At 34.6% G+C, this 20676-nt stretch overlaps 1 protein-coding gene across 2 annotated transcripts in view; it reads left to right on the top strand.

The window, feature by feature from the left end:
- Positions 1-20676, top strand: part of ABI3BP (ABI family member 3 binding protein) — a 142074-nt gene that overhangs the window by 40799 nt on the left and 80599 nt on the right. The window contains exons 5-12 of one of the 2 annotated variants that reach the window (XM_029960708.1): positions 1159-1340; positions 4555-4616; positions 9616-9667; positions 10036-10098; positions 11148-11243; positions 13718-13795; positions 17567-17647; positions 18959-19033. In XM_029960708.1, coding sequence (XP_029816568.1) covers positions 1159-1340; positions 4555-4616; positions 9616-9667; positions 10036-10098; positions 11148-11243; positions 13718-13795; positions 17567-17647; positions 18959-19033 — 689 coding nt within the window. The remainder of the gene's footprint in view (positions 1-1158; positions 1341-4554; positions 4617-9615; positions 9668-10035; positions 10099-11147; positions 11244-13717; positions 13796-17566; positions 17648-18958; positions 19034-20676) is intronic. The other variant, XM_029960709.1, reaches the window with a different exon arrangement.

The following is a 20676-nucleotide window of genomic DNA, read 5'->3' on the forward strand; positions in this document are numbered from 1 at the left end:
TCTGAAAGTGCTCTTCTGTAAATTTGGCAAAGGCAGCTTTGTGCATTGACTACATTGTATTTGGTCCACCAAGTAATTTTATTCTGGACCTTTGATACTGTTTCAGTTGATTAAAGAACTTTTTTTGGTTGGTTTTTTTTCCTTAAGTTCGTTTCCTTCGTCTCCATACATTTGCCTATATAATACCTGGAATAAATCTCACAATCTTAAGTTGTAAGCCTTAAATTGCTCTGTTAAAGTGTGGCAAAATACAGTTGGGTGGAATTAATTCTTTTTCAGATGATGCAAATGTGAAATGGATATGGGCGATGGATATGTGTTATTTATGTTATGTGTAACAATCTTCAGTAATACTTGGATTAGAAAGTTGCCAAGTGTCTCTGAGATTTGTTTTTACAAAACCAGAAATCTCCAATCCATTCTGGTAGTGATTCAGTATGTGTATTGAAAACGAGACTATAGTAGGCTTCTTGTGCTGAAGCTCTCACCGTTTCCATTGCATTCTTATATTGGTTAGCATTGCAGTCATACTTTTTCAGGGTGGTGCTGCTTGATAGAATTGGGCAATTTCTGTAGAAATGTTTTTTAATTTCATAGTCTGTTAGCATTTATCACACTACTGACTTAAACTGCTAAAATTAATGTCTTGGTTTGTTTTCTTGTTTGAAGTGTGGGCAATGCATAATGGGATCACTGAATGAGGAATGTGTTAGACAAACATCAGCTATTACTGGTATTCTCTTGAGAATGTTTTGGACTAGTTTTGAGGGAACACCTTTCACTGGGTTGATGTAGAAGATTCTGAGAAGTCGGTTGAGTAGTAGACACATGATTCTATTGACTAGTTCTGGCATATCTCAGAATCACAGGAACTGCTTGCAAAATGAGGTTGCAGTTTGTGGTTAGAACCTCGTTCACAGGGTTGTTTGTGAAGAGGAGACTGTTCTTTTGCCCTTCTTATAATGTCCTGGTCTGTATGATGGGATGTATATATGTGAAATATATGCTGGCTTTGCTGATATTTGATGACCAAAAAGGACCAGAAAGAACAAGAACAATGGAACAGTGGTGGTTAGAAGTTATTTTCTTAATTCTTCACAAAAATGGTTGTTGTTTCTTTGTGTAGATTTTTCTCTTTTTTTTTTTTTCCTCAACCAGGTTCTATACAGTTCGCTACAGAGAAAAGGGTAAAGACAAGAAATGGGTTTTTCAGCTCTGCCCAGTTACAGAGACTGTGATTGACAATTTGAAGCCAAACACACAGTATGAATTTGGAGTTAAAGACAACGTAGAGGATAGTATTTGGAGCAAGACTTTAAATCATAAGACAGTTCTCTCTAGTAAGTATTTGACAATAATTAATCATATAGCTACTCAGTTTCACAGTATTTTTTCCTCTATTGTGGTATTAGTTATAGTAAGACTACTGATCAGGTTTCTATTGTTTAAATGCTATCCTTTATGCCCCTAACAAATTATTTTAGGAATTGGTGAAAGTAGAAATGTTTTGTGTTTGAAAAACTGCCACCTACTTTCTGAAATGTGTTCTCTTGTCAATGCAAACAGAGGATCTGCTTCAGGCTGGTGGAACTCTAACAGTGATTAGTTCAGATACATGTAAAGTGTTGAGTATGTGTATTTATACTTCTGACTGTATTCTAAGGTTTTTCCCTAGGCCGTTAATAATAAGGTGATCAACTAATCAAGAAATCCATCAACCATCATCCAAGTAATCCATTTAATTTCTTCCATCAACTAATTTCAGTTCATGGAAATGATTATCCTCGTTTGAATCTCCTTTAATACCTGTATTTATGTTGAAGGTGGTAAAAAGCTAGACAGGGCCTGTCTTATCCAGCAAGCATCACAATGGGCCCTTTCTGACTCTGCTAGAAAATTAAATTTGAAGCTAATTTTTAGTCATGGAATTACATGAACTGTATTTGAAGCATGCACTGTCATGTATGCTTTCTTTTGTGTTTTCACAGAGGCAGTGTATTACATCTCTGGCTGTTCTGTCAGTCATATTTGAAGGTTTTGCTTCAAAGTCCCAAGACAATACAGGCACAGAGATGTCAAATTAACCCTTGAAAAATGCATGTACTGTTCAAAGAATTACTTATATCATTGGAGGAAATGGGCATCAGCAGAGTCTTCCTCTTTCTAATGAGAGGAAGAGAGCACTTAGTAGATATTGTCCAATTTAATTTATTTTCTGCAAGCACTGTATTTCTTAACTGTGGTGTTGGTCAGAAGATACTGCAAACTCCTATGCTTAGTATTTTTAACTTGACTCAAACTGTAAAGAACAGGTATTCTCATAAGAGAGCCTTATTCATATGAGATTTCTGGCTGAAATTTGATTTGGACCTCAGTTACACAGCTTGATATACTTGAGGATGAGGGAGGAGAGCAGTATGGTGGCTACTAACATTGCAAAAGCCTTCATACTCCCTAATAAAGAACTTTACTGGCCTTCACTATAAAGTACAAAGCTTTAACTTTGAAGTACCTCCCCAGTGTCCATAGAGTCATTTCAACAGTCCAGAATAATGCCTTTGCTATACCATAAGCTTAAAGTGGAGAATGGTGGTAGCCTTTTCCCATACCTGCCTTACAAAACAAACTGCTTCTCAGCACTAAAAATGTCATACTAGATTGCTGGTTTTTCTATATTTCAAACATCTTAAAGTCATCCATAGAGTGAGTACTGAAATATATTTGAGTACTTAAAATAGGAGGAATTGAAGAGTGCATAGTGTTTATAGTTTAATACTGTGTTCGAGAGCAGCAAAAACATTCACTAGAATCACCAAATTTTCTCCTTGTATATAATCTATTTCTAAATGCTGTTTCTTATAGTCATTTTACATTTTTAATAGGCCAGGAGAATCATTCTTCTAGGTTTATGGAGACAGATTGATTTTGGTTGAAAGATACTTTCTTGTAAGAGCTCATATTCTATGTAGAAGAGATTCCTTTTTCCTGGAATGTAAACTTGTGTATTCAGTGGATGCTTCTGCAGCACCTAAATCCAGGGAGCTTGTGATTACCCTGCATGTCTGCATTCTGGTCTACTGATAAAGTATCTTCTACTCAGAAAGTTGTCAGCATGTTTCAGATTCAAGCCTTTCATGGCTTAGTAAATATATAGTAGATAGATACATAAAATATGGACAGTGAACAGAGAGTATATATTTGTTATAAATTTATAACTAACTGTGTGCATAGGAGTTTACCAATCAGCACAAATGGCCACTTCTTTTCTCTTTCAGTTTCCTATCTTGTAGTAACTCAATGTCTTCTTATATAGGAGAACCTCAACCAAACATCCTTCACTGTAAATTTTCTTTCCTCACTGAAGAAATATATAAATGACCATAAACTGAAACTTCTTTTACATATTCTTGTATGTGTTGAATCCACAGACCAAATGTTGGGAGGAATTGGTAGGCGAATCTGTTTTTAATTTATGATTTGAGAAGACATAAAAGACATGGCAAATATTCAGTATTTGTTTAACCAAAATTTTTCAACAGAGATGAAAGTAGCTCATTTTTTACCATCTTAACATGATTTTCTCATGACATCAGTGTGAAACTTCTGTCAGTTTTCCCTTCTCTTTAGTCCAGTAGTAGGTCCTGTTCTTTAAAACTATCAAGCGCTTTGAAAGATTTTTTCCATCTCAAATGTATCTTAATTGATATTTCTTTAGAGTTGAATTTTTTTCCTATTGCTCATCTGTTTTGGATGCAATTGTGAACAAATATGACAATATATAGCTTTACTCTTGTTTGCACACCTATTGTTACAGAGGGAGCAGAAAAGTGTAAATGTGGAAGATATAGACAAAATTTGAAGCATTATGCTAGATTAGAAGAGGTGCTTAGCAGGACTGTTTTTCATCTGAACTTAACAGCTGCATCACAAGAAGCTTTTGATACTAAGAAACTAAGAGGAAAAGCCTAAGAGAAACCTTTCAGCATTTAAAGCTATGGGTTATATGTTCATATGTTGAGATAAACGAAACCGTTTCAGACCCAAAGAAAAGTGATATATCTACTCTCTATTGCCAGTGCTAAATGTGTAATTTTTTAGAAGAGCATACTTAAAAACATACTTGATACTGGAGACCTTAAAACAAGCTGCTTTTAGTCAGTCCTAGTACCAACCTTACAGATGGGATACAGAAATTCCTCTTTCAAGTTTGTTAATTGCAAATTAGTCTTGTGGTTATATTAATTTTATTAAGGAATCTTCTTAAGCATCTCTGACTTACCAAGGAGTAGTAAGTCTCAAAGACCACTTCAGCTCTCTTGTAGAACAAGAAGATTACATTTGATTTCCTTGTTGTCAAAAGACTTTGCAGATGTATTAATTGATCTGAAGAAACAGGACAAAATAAAATTGTTCCACGGTTTGGTTTTATACAAGCTTGTAGTTAAGCCCCCTAACTTTCCTAGCTATTGAAAAAGGTGAATAAACTTGGCTTATTTTGCTCTGGACAAAAAAAAATGTAATTATGTGTATTTATTTATCTTTCTGTCAAAACAGATAAAAAAGTAAATGGGCAATTCCAGAATATGTACAAGTTGGTACCCAATTCCCAAACACAGGTATGCAAAACAATCTTATTTTTTATGCCAGATCTGTGATTTGTATGATCAAAAATTTTTTCTTCTCTGTTAAATAAAGAAATACATTATCAAGGCCACAAATTGCCAATATAAAAAAACCAGTCTGTTAAATCTAAGACCTGATAACTGTATGGAGAAGTGTTTATATGTGTGGATTGACAAAATGATTAAGAATGGTAGCTGAGATGATTATTTATTAATAATGATATACTTATTCCAAATGAACAAAGATAAAGCTGATGGTTCCTGTGTGTGGATTCTAAACTTAAAATTTACTTATCCCTTTGTAGTAGTCAGGTTTGTTAACCTGTGATATTTGTTATGGTCAGTAAATGTTGTGATAATCTGGTGCTGTGGTTTTATAGAGTAATCCTGTATTTACTCAGATCTTCTAAAACATTATTCATCCTTTTAAATTCACTGGTAGTTCCCATGTGTGAGGCAAGTGTTTGCAGAACCAGAGGAAGCTGGGAAGCACAATTTAATTTGCCCATCAAGATTACTAGACAGTTCATTAAATCCTTGCATGAGGCAAGGTAGAATTTATCTGTTTCATCAAAACATTTGATGATTTTTATACATAAATAAATAAAAAATCTGGCATTTGACATAAGTGCTAGCCAGCAAGCTTAGATGGATTCATATGTTCATGGATTCACATACATGGATACTTTTTACTTCCAAAAGCTGAAGGAGAAATGAAGGCTCTCTAGATTGAACCTGTTACTAGACTATTTTAATACAGTGAAAAATAAACATTTTTTTCATGACTTTTGAGCATTACCTGTTCTACTATAAGATTAAATGGTTTCTTCATATTTAATTCCTTAATTTTTCATCAAAGGGCACGTTTCAGCATCTAATCTTCTGGAGATTGTTTTGTTTTGTTTTGTTTTAAGGTACTATCCCTAAGGTAGACTATGGGATAACTTCCCAAGAAAAGTTGTAGAAACCCTTCTTACTTCAGATATGTTAAAGGGTGAAGTCATGAGTGTTAATTATTATAAGGGAACAAACCATTCTTCACAATTCTCTTCTGTCTCAGATTTTCCAAGAGTTTTCATGGTAGGAAATGTTAATGTATGGTTTCTCATTGTCTGTTCTTCATATTTTACAATACTGTAAATGGTCTGTAATTATCAGACCTGGAATTCCTTTGGGAATCAAAACACAATTCATTACACAGTTTCTTCTATGAATAATTAGGGATGAATAGAATCACAGAATCATTAATGTGGAAAACACCTTTAAGATCCTCAAGTCCAACTGTCTACCCAGCACCACCACCATGTTTACTATTAAACCATGTCCTCAAGTGCCATATCCACACATTTTTTGAACACTTCTAGTGATGGTGACTCCACCACTTCCCCATGTAGTTTTATCCAATGCTTGATACCCCTTTCTGTGAAAAAGAATTTCCCTAATGTCTAATCTAAACCTCCCTGATGCAACTTGAGGCCATTTACATTCATTTAGGACAATAATACATTAATTACTGCATTATATAGAGAGTTAGAGCAGTATAATGCTTAGGTTATTGGAAATATAGTCATGTCTTACATTCAAGAGAAAATGAGTAATATAGATGCAGGTGGTTAGACATTCAGGAAGGTGACATCTCATTATGTTGATGGAAGTCAACTTTACTGTTCTTCCAATTGGTCCCATAAGGGTCTTCAAAGTTACACAGGCCAGCCCAAGACCAGGTAATTGAATCTGGCATATGGAGTGCAAGCTGAGTTCCTTTGCTCCTCTTAGCAAACCCTATGTGCCAGGACCCTGACTGTTATGCTGCTTCTGTGGAAGCAGCGATTCTATTTATGCAGAAGTCCTGAGAAAGTGAGCTGAAACAGTTTTCCAAATATTTGCACAGCTTAAGCAAGAAGGGAGGACTAGAGCCAACATCCAGTCTTTTTAGTCAGTCTCACAGGGCTTAACTCCAGAGCAGAACTCCTTTATCACCCTCCACAGGAATATCACGAAAACATTCCACAGATTATTCTGAAAAGTCTTCTATCATTCTCACTGTAGCAGTGGAAAAAGCCATAAAACTAAGGCCGGGAAGCAGAGAGTGGCCTGCTCTTCAGTGTGCATTATTACCTGTTTCCACAGCATTAGGTGGGGTATGTTTCAGTGCTGAAAAAACAGAATGAGTGTTATTTAGGCCAAGTTTTTTTTGTGCCTTATTTTGCTCCAAAGACACAACTGACTCATATCAGCATCGTCCTGACTCTTCTCTGTGAGGACATTTTTAAAGGCTGTTTGTTAAAGTAACATTACTGATCTATCTAGTCATTCTGCCCTTTCAACATTGGTCACACATCAGCTTGTGTTTCTTTTGGCAGTTTCATTCTTTAGGTTTGTCCAAGCTCCTGAGGCTGTGTGAGCTACAATTAATGAGAGAGCAGAAGAAAAGGAGAGTTCTAGAGGTGGTCATTCTTCTTCCCTTCATAAACAATGGGTGGTGGTAGGGCAGAGAGAATGCAGTAAAAATTTATTTCCTCCTCTGTCTGATTAGGTTCCTGTAGTTCCATAATATCAGTCTGAAAGGTGGCGTCCTCCTCAATTTTTCCAGCCAAAAAGGACTCAGCTTCTACCATTTGTTAAATTGCAGAAGAAAACATTCTCACTCTTCCAAAACTTATTCAATCCTTGTTGACCGTGATCCTTCCTTGAGGAGTATCTTATGTGTATGCCAGTTAGTTTTGGCTTTTTGAAGTACTGGAATGTAACAGAGAAAGAACAAGTGTCTCTTCAAACAGTGTTGCCATGTGTCGCTTCACAAAAGGTTTGAGACTTGCAGTCCTTGATGCAATACACCTTTTTTATATGGTCAGAAGTTAAGATGTCTGACTTGTGGTATAATTTACATCTCTAATTTTCCTCAGAAATACCTTAGGAATATCTTATTTGCCATCTTCTTTCATGATGGCAGCAATCATTTTAGTTACTAATGTTCCTAATACCGATATGCTTTATATTCCCTGCCTGAAAAATACGATTGATAGTGCCATTCCTACAGATGATGGGCTGATGTTTCCAAAATAGTTTGTCTAAGTAATAAATTTTACTAGACATAGAAATATCTAAAGTACTCACTTTTTGAAGACTGAGAAGAAAGCTTTGACAACATGGTGGTAGCTTTCAAGTGCAGCACTTACAGCTTGATGCAGGTGAGCTGTGTAACTACTACAGGTGGGGAACAAGGATTTCATGTCAAGGATTTGTTCCTGAGTGAAAAACTAAATTTTGAATGTATTTAAATGTCTTTGGCATTTTTATATTGCTGTCATTACAGTCATCCATTATTATTCAAAAAAGAAAGAATGCTCTTCTCAGTACAAGAACCTTTTAGTGGTAATAATTATGATTAGAAGTTCTGCAGTGGAGTTACACAAGTTCTCACTACAACTTCAGAGCTGTTTATTTGATTGTAAGGTTTCCGATGAGAAATACAATAAAATTAGCACCTTCTTATGATAAATACATTTCATCCCATTTGCTAGTCACGTGAAGAGTAGGGCTACTTCAGAAGGTGCTCATCTGCAATACAATTTTTTTTCTAGAAGACAAAATAGAAATGTAGAAATTGTTAATAAAAAAGGAAAAACATAAGCAATAAAAAAGGAAGACTCTTCCATCCTTCGTTAATGACAATGATTGAAACCTCCACTTAATTTAAGATCATGTTCATGCCAATGCAAAACTGGTATTAGGTAGCAGAAAGTAATGGTTTTCACAGAATAAGTAGCCTCCATCCATTTCCCTGATGAATGGTTCATCTTGCTTGTGGAGATCGGCCTTCTTCCAGCTTCTTAGACTTTGGTATGTGTTTAATGTGTACTCAACAACTGTTTTTAAAGCTTTTCAAAATTATTTAGAACAGAACAAAAATAGTTATTCTTAGGTAAGTAATTAACATTTTGCCATCGAATGCTGATTTTTTTATGAAAGTGTTCTTTCATATGGAGTAGACCAGATATCATAAAGTGCAAAATGAACATTATCTGATTGTGACTTTAGCAATATACATTTAGCATGGAAAGGTGATTGTTTGAGTCATTTTCTTTCTTGCAACTCAGATATAACTGAAAAAAATTTCCTTTTAAAGTATTTAGCATTTTTATATTGCTGGCATTAGAGTTTACCTCATCTCATCTCTTGATCATATTATTAAGCTTTCAGAAGTTGTTCCTAATCCTTATGTATGGTTACAAATACTAATTTATAATTTTGATATTGGCTGTTTTCTTTCTTTTAATAAATGTGGGTCTATTCACATGTTCCTTTTGTGCTATCAATATAATTGAAAGCATTCACACTTAGGCAGGAAGTAATCTGGGTCAAAGAGAAGTGAACAGCAGACTAGTCCAAATATTTAGCAAGAAAAAATGTAAGAAGCACAGGGGTGACTGACCACATATACTTTGGAAATAATTTCACCAAATGAAATTACTCTGAGTTAATCTACTTTAAGCAGGCTATGCACCCAAGAGTGCTGATAGTTTACAAATGTGCACCTGGTTCTGGAATAGTTTTTGTTCTAAATAGAGTATTCTTGGGAATATATTTGTATCTTGTGACCAAATTTGTAATTGCATCTGTTTCAGATGTTTTGCTGTAGTTAAATTTCAGCTTTTCTTAGCTTTCTGGACTACTTTCCAGTGAGTGCTCAAGAGATTCCTAAGAGAAAAAAGGATTGGGGATTCCTAAGCTGTCAAATACTGTGTTTTTATAAAGCAAAACATCTCAAGCTGGAAGAAGGAGATCAAAATGCAGTATTACCACACTAGCCTGTGGGAACTGAAGTGATAGTGTAACCATCACTGACTAGGGCCAGAGCCATATCCAGTGTTAACTTGGGACAGGCGCGGTATTGGATTAGAGCCCTCTGTTTTTATTACTCAGAAAGTTCAATTACTATCATGGCAGTTATCCCAAGGCTTTTTTTTTTTCTTTTTTTCTCTTTTCTCAGCTTATACTGAGTGATAATAAGAAATTGGTCCCAGTCACAATAATCAAACAAGGTAAGTTTGTATATTTTCTTTAATTTATCCTTAGACTCTGCAAGAGTAACTTGAGATGAAAATGAATGTCAGGGTAATGAGATGGTCTGCAGCTGGCCCTATAATAACATAAGCATAGAATATCATTTTTCACTAAAATTGATATGTCATAGGAAAGAGATGCACAATGAAGAGACAGTGTAGAGGAAACATAGTTTGCAGTCTCTTAAACTGAATGTGAGTACAGAAAGGATGATTATGGTGTCCTCATCTGCAAATATTAAGTTGAGGGAAGGTTTTAAGAATGCTGAGGCTTGTTTCCGGTGTGGTTTTGTTTCTCATTTTGAGTTTTTTAAAATTAGCTTCACATGCCTGTGTTGTCTCCACAGTTATTCAAAATCGGACGCAGCCAAAAACACCAGACAGTTCTTCTCTCCCCGGAGCAATATTAGGTGACTATAAGAATTCTTATCATTTTTGTTAACCCTTGGTTGAAAATTAGAACTTGGTTGAAATGCTTTTAATTTCCTTGACCTTGATAGTTCTTTCCTTGCATACCAAAGGGTGTTTTGCAGCTGGTTCAGACGGCATTTGTTACATTTTATGGTGGTACAGATGGTTCAAGAGTGTTGTAGCTTAAGCGAAATAGAATCATTCCATTGTCTTTGTATTTAAAAGAAAATAGTGTCATTGTTTAAGCCAAGTTCTTTTATACTTCAAGTGAAGTTCTGAGGCAAAGATCTTGTTGAGATGAGGGATTGTTCTTACCAATCTTTTAAGGCAGCATGATAACACACCATCTAGAGACACAAACCTGTACTGATACGTTAGACTGTAGGGAACTTGCAATTAGAACTTGATGTTAGATCTAGGGCATAACCCTCCAAGCTATTCAGTTTCATGTTTTATGTTCTTGTTTGACCTATGAGAATACACAATATCAGCCTAGAACATGAAAACAGGGGAAAGTCTGTCATATAGTGTTCAGTGTGGCTAACTACTGGTCTGCCTGAAGTAGACACGAAAGGCTCACTGCATCATGCACCTTGGGACCAATTTATTCCTGGATTCAGGAGGGTGTTTACTCCTTTATATATGGAAATATTTTCTATAACTGCATAACTTTGCATTATTTTACTTTGTGTTTTAATATACTGATGAGAATCAAACATATACTTACTAATCCAGCTTGGTGTTGGGTCTTCTTGGCACACAAGACAGAATGTCCCAGCATTTGTGATGTTATGTACTCCAGGGTTGTATGTTCCAGTATCAAGTTGTTTTTAACTCTGATTAATCATGAAATGGTGATAGTACAGTGAGTGGTGTAAAGGGGAAATAGCATCAAATGGGAGTGATAATTACAGAATAGGACCAAATCGTTTCCCAGATACTCAGATTAAACTCCCAGTGGCTTAGTAGTAGTTGCTCACATATCTTGAAGGGCAGACTGTGTATTTTCATCTCTTTTGGAATTAATGGCACACATCTTTCTCTGTAGTGCACCTTATTGTTCCAGGCCTCAATGAAAGTCAGCAGAAACTTTCTCCTCTCCTCACAATAGATGGCTTATCTCCAGCATCCAGGAAAAAACTGGGTAAGCAGAAATGAATTAAACTTCTATTTTTTGTGAACAGTATCAGAAATGTAGTGATGTGAGATGATGTGTGCAAGCAGAAAAGTCCTTTATTCCTCTTCAACTTTTTTTTTTCTATTTTATATTTAATAATTAGCTTGGACTTAAAAGGATTCATAGAAATTTGCCTAATTTAAAACAGGTGGACAGGTTTTTTAAGGTGCTTCAAGAAGAAATTCTTATTTATTTTCTGTAATGAAATTCATTAAAAATGGCAACCAGAAATTAGAACTCTTCAGTACAGGTTTCATGAGTGTCTTGTGAACATGCCTGAAACCTGGAGGAAAAACATTAACTGGGGTTTTCATTTAACATCATCATCCTTGAATAGCATAATTGTGGAAAATAAAGCTATATTTAAAAACCTTGATAATCCCCAAGTACATCTTTCACAGATCCCTTGAGCAGAGTTCTGGAGCTGATGGCTTTTGGCTTGACTAGTCTTAATACTTAATTTAAACTTCAAACAACTGGATCAGATTTTTTTTTTCTTATTTCTGCTTTGTTTAATTTACTCTGTCATTCCATTGCAGGCCATGGCACATTCTCAGCATGGCTTGCTCTGCAGGGGGGAAACAGCAGAGCTTGTTTCTGTTAAGATATTGATACATGCGAGGGTAGAGCTACCCAGTAGAATAATATTTTAATGTGTTTGAGTAAGAATATGTTTATATTGAGGTTGAATTCCTTAAAAATTAGTATTACCAGCATTTGACACACAAATATTTTTCACATCGTCTGTGGCTACTGAAAATTCAAGCAAAGTGTAGAAACATAATTGCAGTATTTATATTACAGAGCATTAAGAGTTTTTAATCATGATAATAACATTAATCACACATTAACTTGATTACTAATACTTTCTTTGAATATCAAGCATGGAAAATGAGCTCTTTATCATTACTACCTTAGCATTAACATGTATATAATGTACAGGTAACAAACTCAGTAGAACATATTTTGACAAATCCATTCTTCATAACTCTTACTTTTAGAAAACCATGTTTTAAGACCTCTGGTATCAGTTATAAACTGCAGTATCTGGAACTTTTATGTTTGTTTTCATTTTCTACCACTAAAATTATATCTTTCTGCAGAAAAATGATGCTTTTTTTATAGATAGGTCATAAGGTTCAGTAGTTTGCACAGTAAAAATTGCAGAATGTGACTATGAGCAAAAGATGAGGAAAAAGACAGAGGTAAGTTCACTTGTCCTAGAAATGTCCAACTTGCTCATCTGGCTGAGTGTAGAACTTGGACTTCTAAATCTGAGTACTCTATGTCTAAAATTTGTAGCTGGTGTGATGCCAGTTTGGAGCCACTCTCTATAGCAGGTTACACAAACATCTTTGAGAAAATAACCAGGGCAGACAAGTGATGCTTTGTTATGTTCTGCTTACCAAAGAACATGAAGTGCGTGGATATTCACACAAGGGACTCCTGAATTTCAAAGGACTGTAAACCAGAGAAGAGTAATTGTAAAAAGCCAAGCAAAAATACTCTGAGAAATAATATAAATATATCAAATAATTGACAAAAAATTATGTTGTGTGTTGTCTAAATCTATACAGGTATCTTCCAGTGGTGCCAGAGAATGGTGTATGTCTAAAATAAAAAACTGTAAAGCTTATGCTGTGTGTGAAGTCATGACTAATTCTGATTTGCTGACTTACTGAAACTATTTTATTCTGTATTATTTAGAAAAATCAATGTATCACAAAATTTAAAAAAAAGAATTCTCAAAGTACTTTTTCTTTCTTTTAAGTTAGTCAAAAACCTTACAGTTTGGAGGTTTTGGGTTGTTTGGTTTTTTGTCTGTTTTAATATTAGTAGTCCAGGAAAAAAAAAAATTAATTAAAATAAAAATTAATTAATTCAATTAATTAATTTTCCCTGTATCCACTACTGAAATATCTTTATGTCTGTTGGAATAGAAGGCTACTGTCATACCACTGTAATTGTTAGAAGTAATATCAAGGAAAACAAGGACATGGCTAGTATGACAATTCCATTGCATTTGAAATTTTATTAGACTGTTCTTGTATAGCACTTAGAACTATATTGCATCTTTTAATTTTGAAAAACATTTTTACTGTCTAGCTCAAATGCTAGAAAAATGAAAAACACTGGAAACCATTTTGCACTGTGAAAGTAAAGATTCATAAGGCATTAAATCCTTTCTGTAAATTTTGTACTTAGAGTATTTTTTAATGAACAAAAAAACCCACAAATGCATGTGCTTAGCATAACTAGATAGATGCTTGTACTGATTGTGCAGTGGAAGTTCATTGGTTCCTAAAGGTATTCAGCTGTAATAAGCCACATTTATCCATGTTGGCTTACCTTGTCAGACTGAAGTGGGACAGAAATAGATCTGTGGTAGAAGAGAGTAGATACATGTTTGCAGTTACTCTCTAATGTTTTTGTCCTTTTAGCTCAGAATGAAACTGGAATATGGCCTGCTGAATCCAAAACACCAGAAGTTCAAGAAATCTCCCCACAGTCCCTTCCAGGTAATGAAAAGTCTACTTTTAGAAACTCTGTGTAATATATTTGCCAAATATATAAACTAATATTAAATCCATCTTTGTGTTTCTCAATCTGCAGTTAAAGTCAGTAGTTGGAAAACAGGAGGATAGTGTAGCTGAATTGGTAACACTGAGTTATTGAATTGGACAAAAATCTGAATCTAAATTTGGAGGAAAGTTTCAGATGATACAATCATGAGGTTTATAAAACCCCTTAGAATTAAAATTGTGGGGTGCTGGATATCTTGAAATTGTGAAGAATGACAAAAAGAGTTTTCTTGTGATACACCTTGACAAACTGACTTTAATGAAATGTGGCACCTGGGAAGGAGAGAATTGGTTCATTCTATTTCCTTTCCTTTGTGTTCTGTAGTTATGTTTATGTAGTAATTCTAACCATAAACATTGTCATCTCAAGACTTTGCACAGAATTGTATGTTTATGAAGTTGGATGATGTGTTGTCTTATACATGGTAATTATTGGCAAGTACTGTCTATTTTTTGTAAGAATTTATTATCCATTTATTACAATTAAACACATTCTTATCGCCATCACACGAATAGTTATTTACTAAAATTTTTAGAATAATTTTCATCTTCCATTTCATGCTTCCTTTGTCATTTTGTTTCCATGTCCTTTTTTCCCATGACCATTCCTTTCAGTCATTATTTGTTTTCTCAGCACCAGTGCCTCATATTAAAATAAGAGTGTGTCACACTACTTACATGAAAGAATGCATTAATTACGATTACAGTGTTCCAGTTAAAGAGGAAAAAAAAAGTCAGGAAAGGGGGAAATGAAAGTGAATCCTCTAAAAGGAAGACGTTCTTTGAGTATAATTCTGTCTTGCTGTGGCATATGGAAAAATAACTTGAATACTTAAGCATTTGAGCCAGGCTTTCATGAGTAACTTAAACAAGAGATCTGAGCCCCAGCCTGTTACAAAGGTTGCATTTGAGAAACAGTCTAATATATAAGCATAATTAATTGAGTTTAGCGATAGGATCTACTTAATTATATTTCATTCAAATATCGCTGTTTGAAAATCATACTGGATTCTTTGAGTAAGGCATAGTAATTGTTTGCTGTGGAAGGTTTAAGGACTGGTGCCAGAAGTGGCAACAGAGCACTGATTTGAAAGGAGCTCTGTGCTGTTGCAGCTGTTGTGTCATCAGCTATGCTAGAAGGAAAAAATGGAGCTTGAAGTATTTCAGCAAGCAGGATGTCTGAAGACTGTTCTTGCATTGCACTGTGTCTTTATCAAAGGGTGTGTTTTGTCATGTGATACAGTTTAGTAATTTTTTTTAATGTATTTGTCAACCAGGCATCCCATCATTTTCTTAATTTCCAGCCTCCCCTCCCTTGGCATGCACTTCCATGGAAAGACTGTTAGTAAGCTCTTTCATTTCTTGTTTTTGCCAGGCTTGTTATGATATTTTCCACTCAGGATTATTTTATTCTTAACACAGCAGCACAAATTCATAGTGCTTTTTTTTTCTTCAGCCTTTGAAATGTTGTCTAATATATCTCAAATGCTGCAACATTTTTTCTTCCCATTTAATAGAGTGCAAGTCTTTTTATTAAATTCATGGGGAAATTGGAGCCTACCAACACTCAGAATTATGAACACATTTGCCAGGGACGTGGAAGAAGTAGTTTTAAAAAAAAAAAAGCTAGTTATTTCTTTATGTAAGGGATTCTATTAGAAATTTAGCAAATTCGATTTGTGAAATAAGGAATGGGTTAGAAATAAAAAGTACCACCTCTGAATCCATTAACTAGGGTTGATGTTTAGTTGAGATAACTCCTTTGTTGTCATGTTTCCCAAGTTCTGTTCCTCCTGTGCTCCTTCTGGCCTCTTCTTCCAGCCCCTGAAGACTTCCCCTTGTGCTTATGTGGTATACTAAGAGTGAGAGTATTACTTTCATCAGAATATCTTAATTGCTGTTGTGGAGTAAGAGAGGGTTAAGAGAAGTTAGAGGAAATATATTGTTGAAGTGCATTCTTGCTGTACTCTATGCTGTCATAGTAAGGTAACTTACCTTTCTTGGTTGTGTTAACACTTTACTTTGTAGATACACTTGAACCAGTACAGTAAACCTCGTTTACCTGGTGCCCTGGAAAAGTCAGCGGCATTTTTCTTTTCTCTAACTTAGCTTTCAGAGCCTAAGTTCTCTACTTCCTGTATCTTTTTCCACGAAAAAGTCTGCTCTTTTTTCATGTCATGGCTACAATGTTCTGTGCAAAACTGAGGAGAACTTTGTTTCTTTTGTCTCAGTTCTAGGCATGCTTTATCTTATTCAGCTTGTTCAGATAATTTAGCTGACAAGACATGCTCCATACGAGCGCAAACCATCTGACCTCTAAAAATAAATCCAAAGCATAGTAAGTTCTGTATTTGCTTTCGGTGTGGAATTGTTTGGGCTTTTTTCATGATTACATCTCACCAATGAGAAATGTTAACTTCTGTAGTACTTCTGAGGTATGGGTTTGTTAGTTGTTGCTTCAGTGTCTCTTATGGATGAATTTTCTCCCACAGGTTTCATAGAGATAAATTGCTTTAACTTCTCTGTAGAATGAATCCTCCTTTCACTGATGGCAGTAACAGCACTGTAACTGATTTAGAAGCAGAATTGGGTCCTAATAAGGCAGCATCTGTAAAGATTTCAGATTTTGTGGCACTGAAAAGTACCATATTCCAAACCAGAAAATAGTATAATTGTTGTAGCCGTATTTAGAACATGGAAAACAGCACGTTTTTTCAGGAAAGGAAATAAGAAGCTTATAAACCTACATGATCAGTTCTTCTTGGAAGATTAGTTGATTATGGATTATGGATTACAGATAATGATTCCAAATTGAATTTGGAAATTCAGTAGATTATGGAAAAAGCATGGAGACCATGCTGGAAAAACAAAAGTAACTGTCTTCTATTGTGTCTCAAAAGAAAGGGATCTTTTATTAAACTGAATGGATACTAAAACCAATGCTATGTTGATGCTGATCACCGATATTAATGATCTCTTCTAATTACCAACATGTACTAACTACTGTGCAGTTTGCTCTGTGGAAGGAAATAATGCTCTTGCCACATTCAAGGCTGAGGCCTTGCCATTCTGTGTTCCATATCCATAAGCTTTGTCATTTGTGATCTGAGATGACCAGTTGTGTGTACTGTATCACTGACTAAATGCCCATGGGATCTCCAGCAAGATGAAAGTGATCTTGACTTACTTACCATTGGAATCAATTGTTATGTGAAACTCTGGAAGAGTACAGTTATGCACTAATATATTAAAACATGACCAGTGGTTCAGTTTAGGTACATTTAATGACTGTTTAATAAACTGCCCATGCTTTACTCTGAAGATGTAGAATTAGAAGAATGAATGGAAATCAAAATCCATTATATTACTACTAGAAAAATGAAAGAGATGAGGTATTATAGGTGAATATTTATTCTTTTCATGATAATTTTTATTTTAGGAGGATTAACAAAACATCAGAATAACGGGGGAAATCTTTGTGATTCTCATTTTCCTTTGTTTATATGAAACTGTAACAAAATAAATCCAAAAAATCATACAGACACAACTGAAAACAAAATTAAATATTAATCATGATGGAATCAAACAACTGTAGAAATTACTTTAATCAGGTGACATAAAATGGTGCAAGGAAAGCAGTGGGCTTTGGGCAGTAGATAAAGAGAAGGGTAGAGAGATTCTAAATTAAATGAAGCTTCTTTCTTCTAGCTCAGGCTGAGAAAACACATGGACCTGAAGAATTTAAATCAACGCCTAAACCCAAATTGGTGCAAACTCAAAACATACCGGGTAACTAATTTTGCTGCTTTTTACCTTCTTTTTTCACTAGATGCTTTTTTCACCTCCAGCAGAACTTTTCTACTACTTGCTGCATCCCCTTTCTATTGGCTCCAAAGGAAGTACTAATTAAAAAATTCTGGTTCCTTTTGTGTTTCCAGTGATTCACACTGGAATGAAATATAAAGCAGGATACGTCTAGCTCTGGCTGAACTGTGTCTTTTGCAGATTTTACTGGGTGATTCAATTTTATTTTTCAAATTAATGCTTTCTGTCTATGTGATCTGCATGGCTGACATAACATAAAACTTCCATCTGTAAAATTATCCTCAGTGATAGAATTGAAATAACTACCTCTCCGATTTTCTTCTGGTGACATGTTCATTTAGGTAACATCAAGAGTGCTAGGCAACATCAACATACATAAGGACAATTTTATATTACATGTGATATAATTGCATTTACCTTCAAGGAAAGAAAAACTCTACTGATTTTTTCACTTTTTTGTCTCAATGTTGTACTGTTAGTTTTGTGATTTGGAGCAGTATCTATTTACTTCTGGCATTCAGAATTCTAAATTCTCTAATGCCGATTTTATTGTTTGTACTTTTAAATCCAAGCCATGTAAAATTATGAAGACAAATCTAAACTTGAGATTGCATTTATTTTTTTTTAACTTTGGTTAGATTTTTCTAAAGTACAGGTGGCCTCCATACAGGAAGATGTATTATAAAAGGAAGGATCAGGAACACTTGCAGGACTGAAATACAGATCTTCCCATGAAGAGGACAGCTAATGTTTCTCAATAAATGTATTTTTATGAAATCCTATTGATTCATGTTAGTGTCCTACTCTCAATTTTGTCTTTTTTCATTTACAGTTGCAAGGAGATTTCCAGAATTTACTGAAGCTAAACTATCAATCTAATTTTCATTTTAACTTTTATGCAGCTTTTCTTAACCATACTCAAACTTCCTTGTTTTTGCCACACTTTTAAAGATGAAAATATGAAATTCAATCAAGGTGAATCGTTGATTAATTTCAAACTAGGTGGTCACAATTACTGATACAGGTTCATTATCAAATTCCTGTGATTGATGGATCTTTGTATAACAATAGGGAAAAAATAGTATCTTTCATATTCCACATACCTTTTCACGTGACAAATCCATGTGGTTTATTTCCTAGGTTGGAACTACTTCTACTTTTTTACTGAATTGCATTGTTTTCAGGAGTGGGTGGTTTATAAGCCAAATATAGATCCATACGGTGTCTTGTAGTATTCTTAATCAAATAAAATTTTGGTTATTTCTTTTATCATAGCTTCTAATGACATACAGCTACTTCCTTCTGGATCCAGAATCTCCGATGCTCCAAAAACTCCATTGACAGATCGTGGTAATTACTTTCTTTGTAGATGTGACTAAACATTAGTGAAAAATTATCTTCACAAAACTTACAAATTCCTTTTTTCATTCTAAGCCTGGTTTTGCTTTGTTGCTTTGACAGATTAATGCTTCATTTAAGACAGACAGAAGCTCATGAGGATATATGGGTTAACTTATAGGATAAAACTTATGTAAAACTGTGTAACTTAGTTTCATTATTTTCTTGGGAGAGCCCTATAAGCTTCTGAGAGTGACTATATTTAAAGTTGGAGTGTTGTTCCAGTCAACATCAGTTCTGTGGGTTTTCATGTATTTTGCCAAATACTTGTATACTTGATTAAAATACTGCCATAATTTGTGGATGTTGTTGTGGTTTAAGTATCGATAAATTAGATTCATTGGTTGTTTGATAATGAACTTCAGGACAAGTCCTGATATTTAAGAAAGCATGGTTATGCTCACGTTTTCAAAATAGTTTTACTTGTGTTAGGGTCAAAATGTTGTGGTCAAAGTCTTATGGGCAAAGAGGAAGCACACCATTCCTTTCTGGTTTTTATGTTGTATATTATATATATACACACATTTATATGTATATATGTTTGTATAGACATATATTTAAATATATGAATATCATATGTATGTGTATAACGTTAATAATTTATTTTTAGTGTAATGGAAACTTGAATGGTCTGTCTTTCTCTCTTTCTTTCTTTCTTTTTTTTCTTTCTTTCTTTCCTCTGCTGAGAGACATCTTAGATCTGAATTCACCATTTAGGGAGCCATTTGTGTATGTTAGATACTATTTCTGTGTTCTTGTTGTTATCCCTAAAGTTAATTTTATCCAGCTCCAGGTGTGCAGTTTTTACAACTGACCATTGCTGAGCTGTTTATGGCATGGGGTGTCCAGTACCATGCCCAGTCTCCATCTCTTATCATCTCATGCCTCTACTCTTCTACATCATAACCTGTGTCTTCCTTTCTCAAGACCCCTGTTTTCATAACAGGCTTGTATAGCCAAATTTACCCAAACAACTGCTTGTTGCTGCTTTCTGTATTAACAGCTATTACACTAGTTACCTGTAGTGTCCTTTAATCAAATTAATCAGATAAATTTATATTTCACTAAGCATTAGTCAAGAAGTTATCATAGAATAGTGCTGGCTTATTTAGACAGCATACATTTGCATAATGTAGTCTGCCAAATTTAAAAGTAATTTCCAGAAACATCTCTTAGTTCTTGAAATGTGTATTTGAAACAGATTCTCAAGAACATGAATATGATCTTCACAATTTGTTCTTAATTTGATAGATTTTTTTGACAGCTCCTTTCCAGATATATTTGAGGGGATGGGGGTAGACATTTATTTTTACTGTAGTGAAAGACATTCAGTTAAATCCAATTAGAGACAGCACTGGAAAAAGAGAAACGCGATGATTTAATAACCTATTTGCTATAAAAGTAGCTGAAAATCTGAAAAGGTGATCCTGTAAAGTGATGTGAAGTACTTTTGCTTTCTGCTGGGGAATAATAACACAATCCTATGTTTGTCTCAGTGGCAAAGGTAGAATAATAATAACAGAGGCAAAATACGTGTTTCATTCAAGTATTTATTCTGGTTTTGTTCTGCTATCTTCCATTAGTTTCACTTAGCA

The sequence above is a fragment of the Manacus vitellinus genome, unplaced genomic scaffold (genome assembly GCF_001715985.3).
Source record: "Manacus vitellinus isolate BGI_N305 unplaced genomic scaffold, ASM171598v3 scaffold_28_pilon, whole genome shotgun sequence".
NCBI classification, from domain to species: domain Eukaryota; kingdom Metazoa; phylum Chordata; class Aves; order Passeriformes; family Pipridae; genus Manacus; species Manacus vitellinus.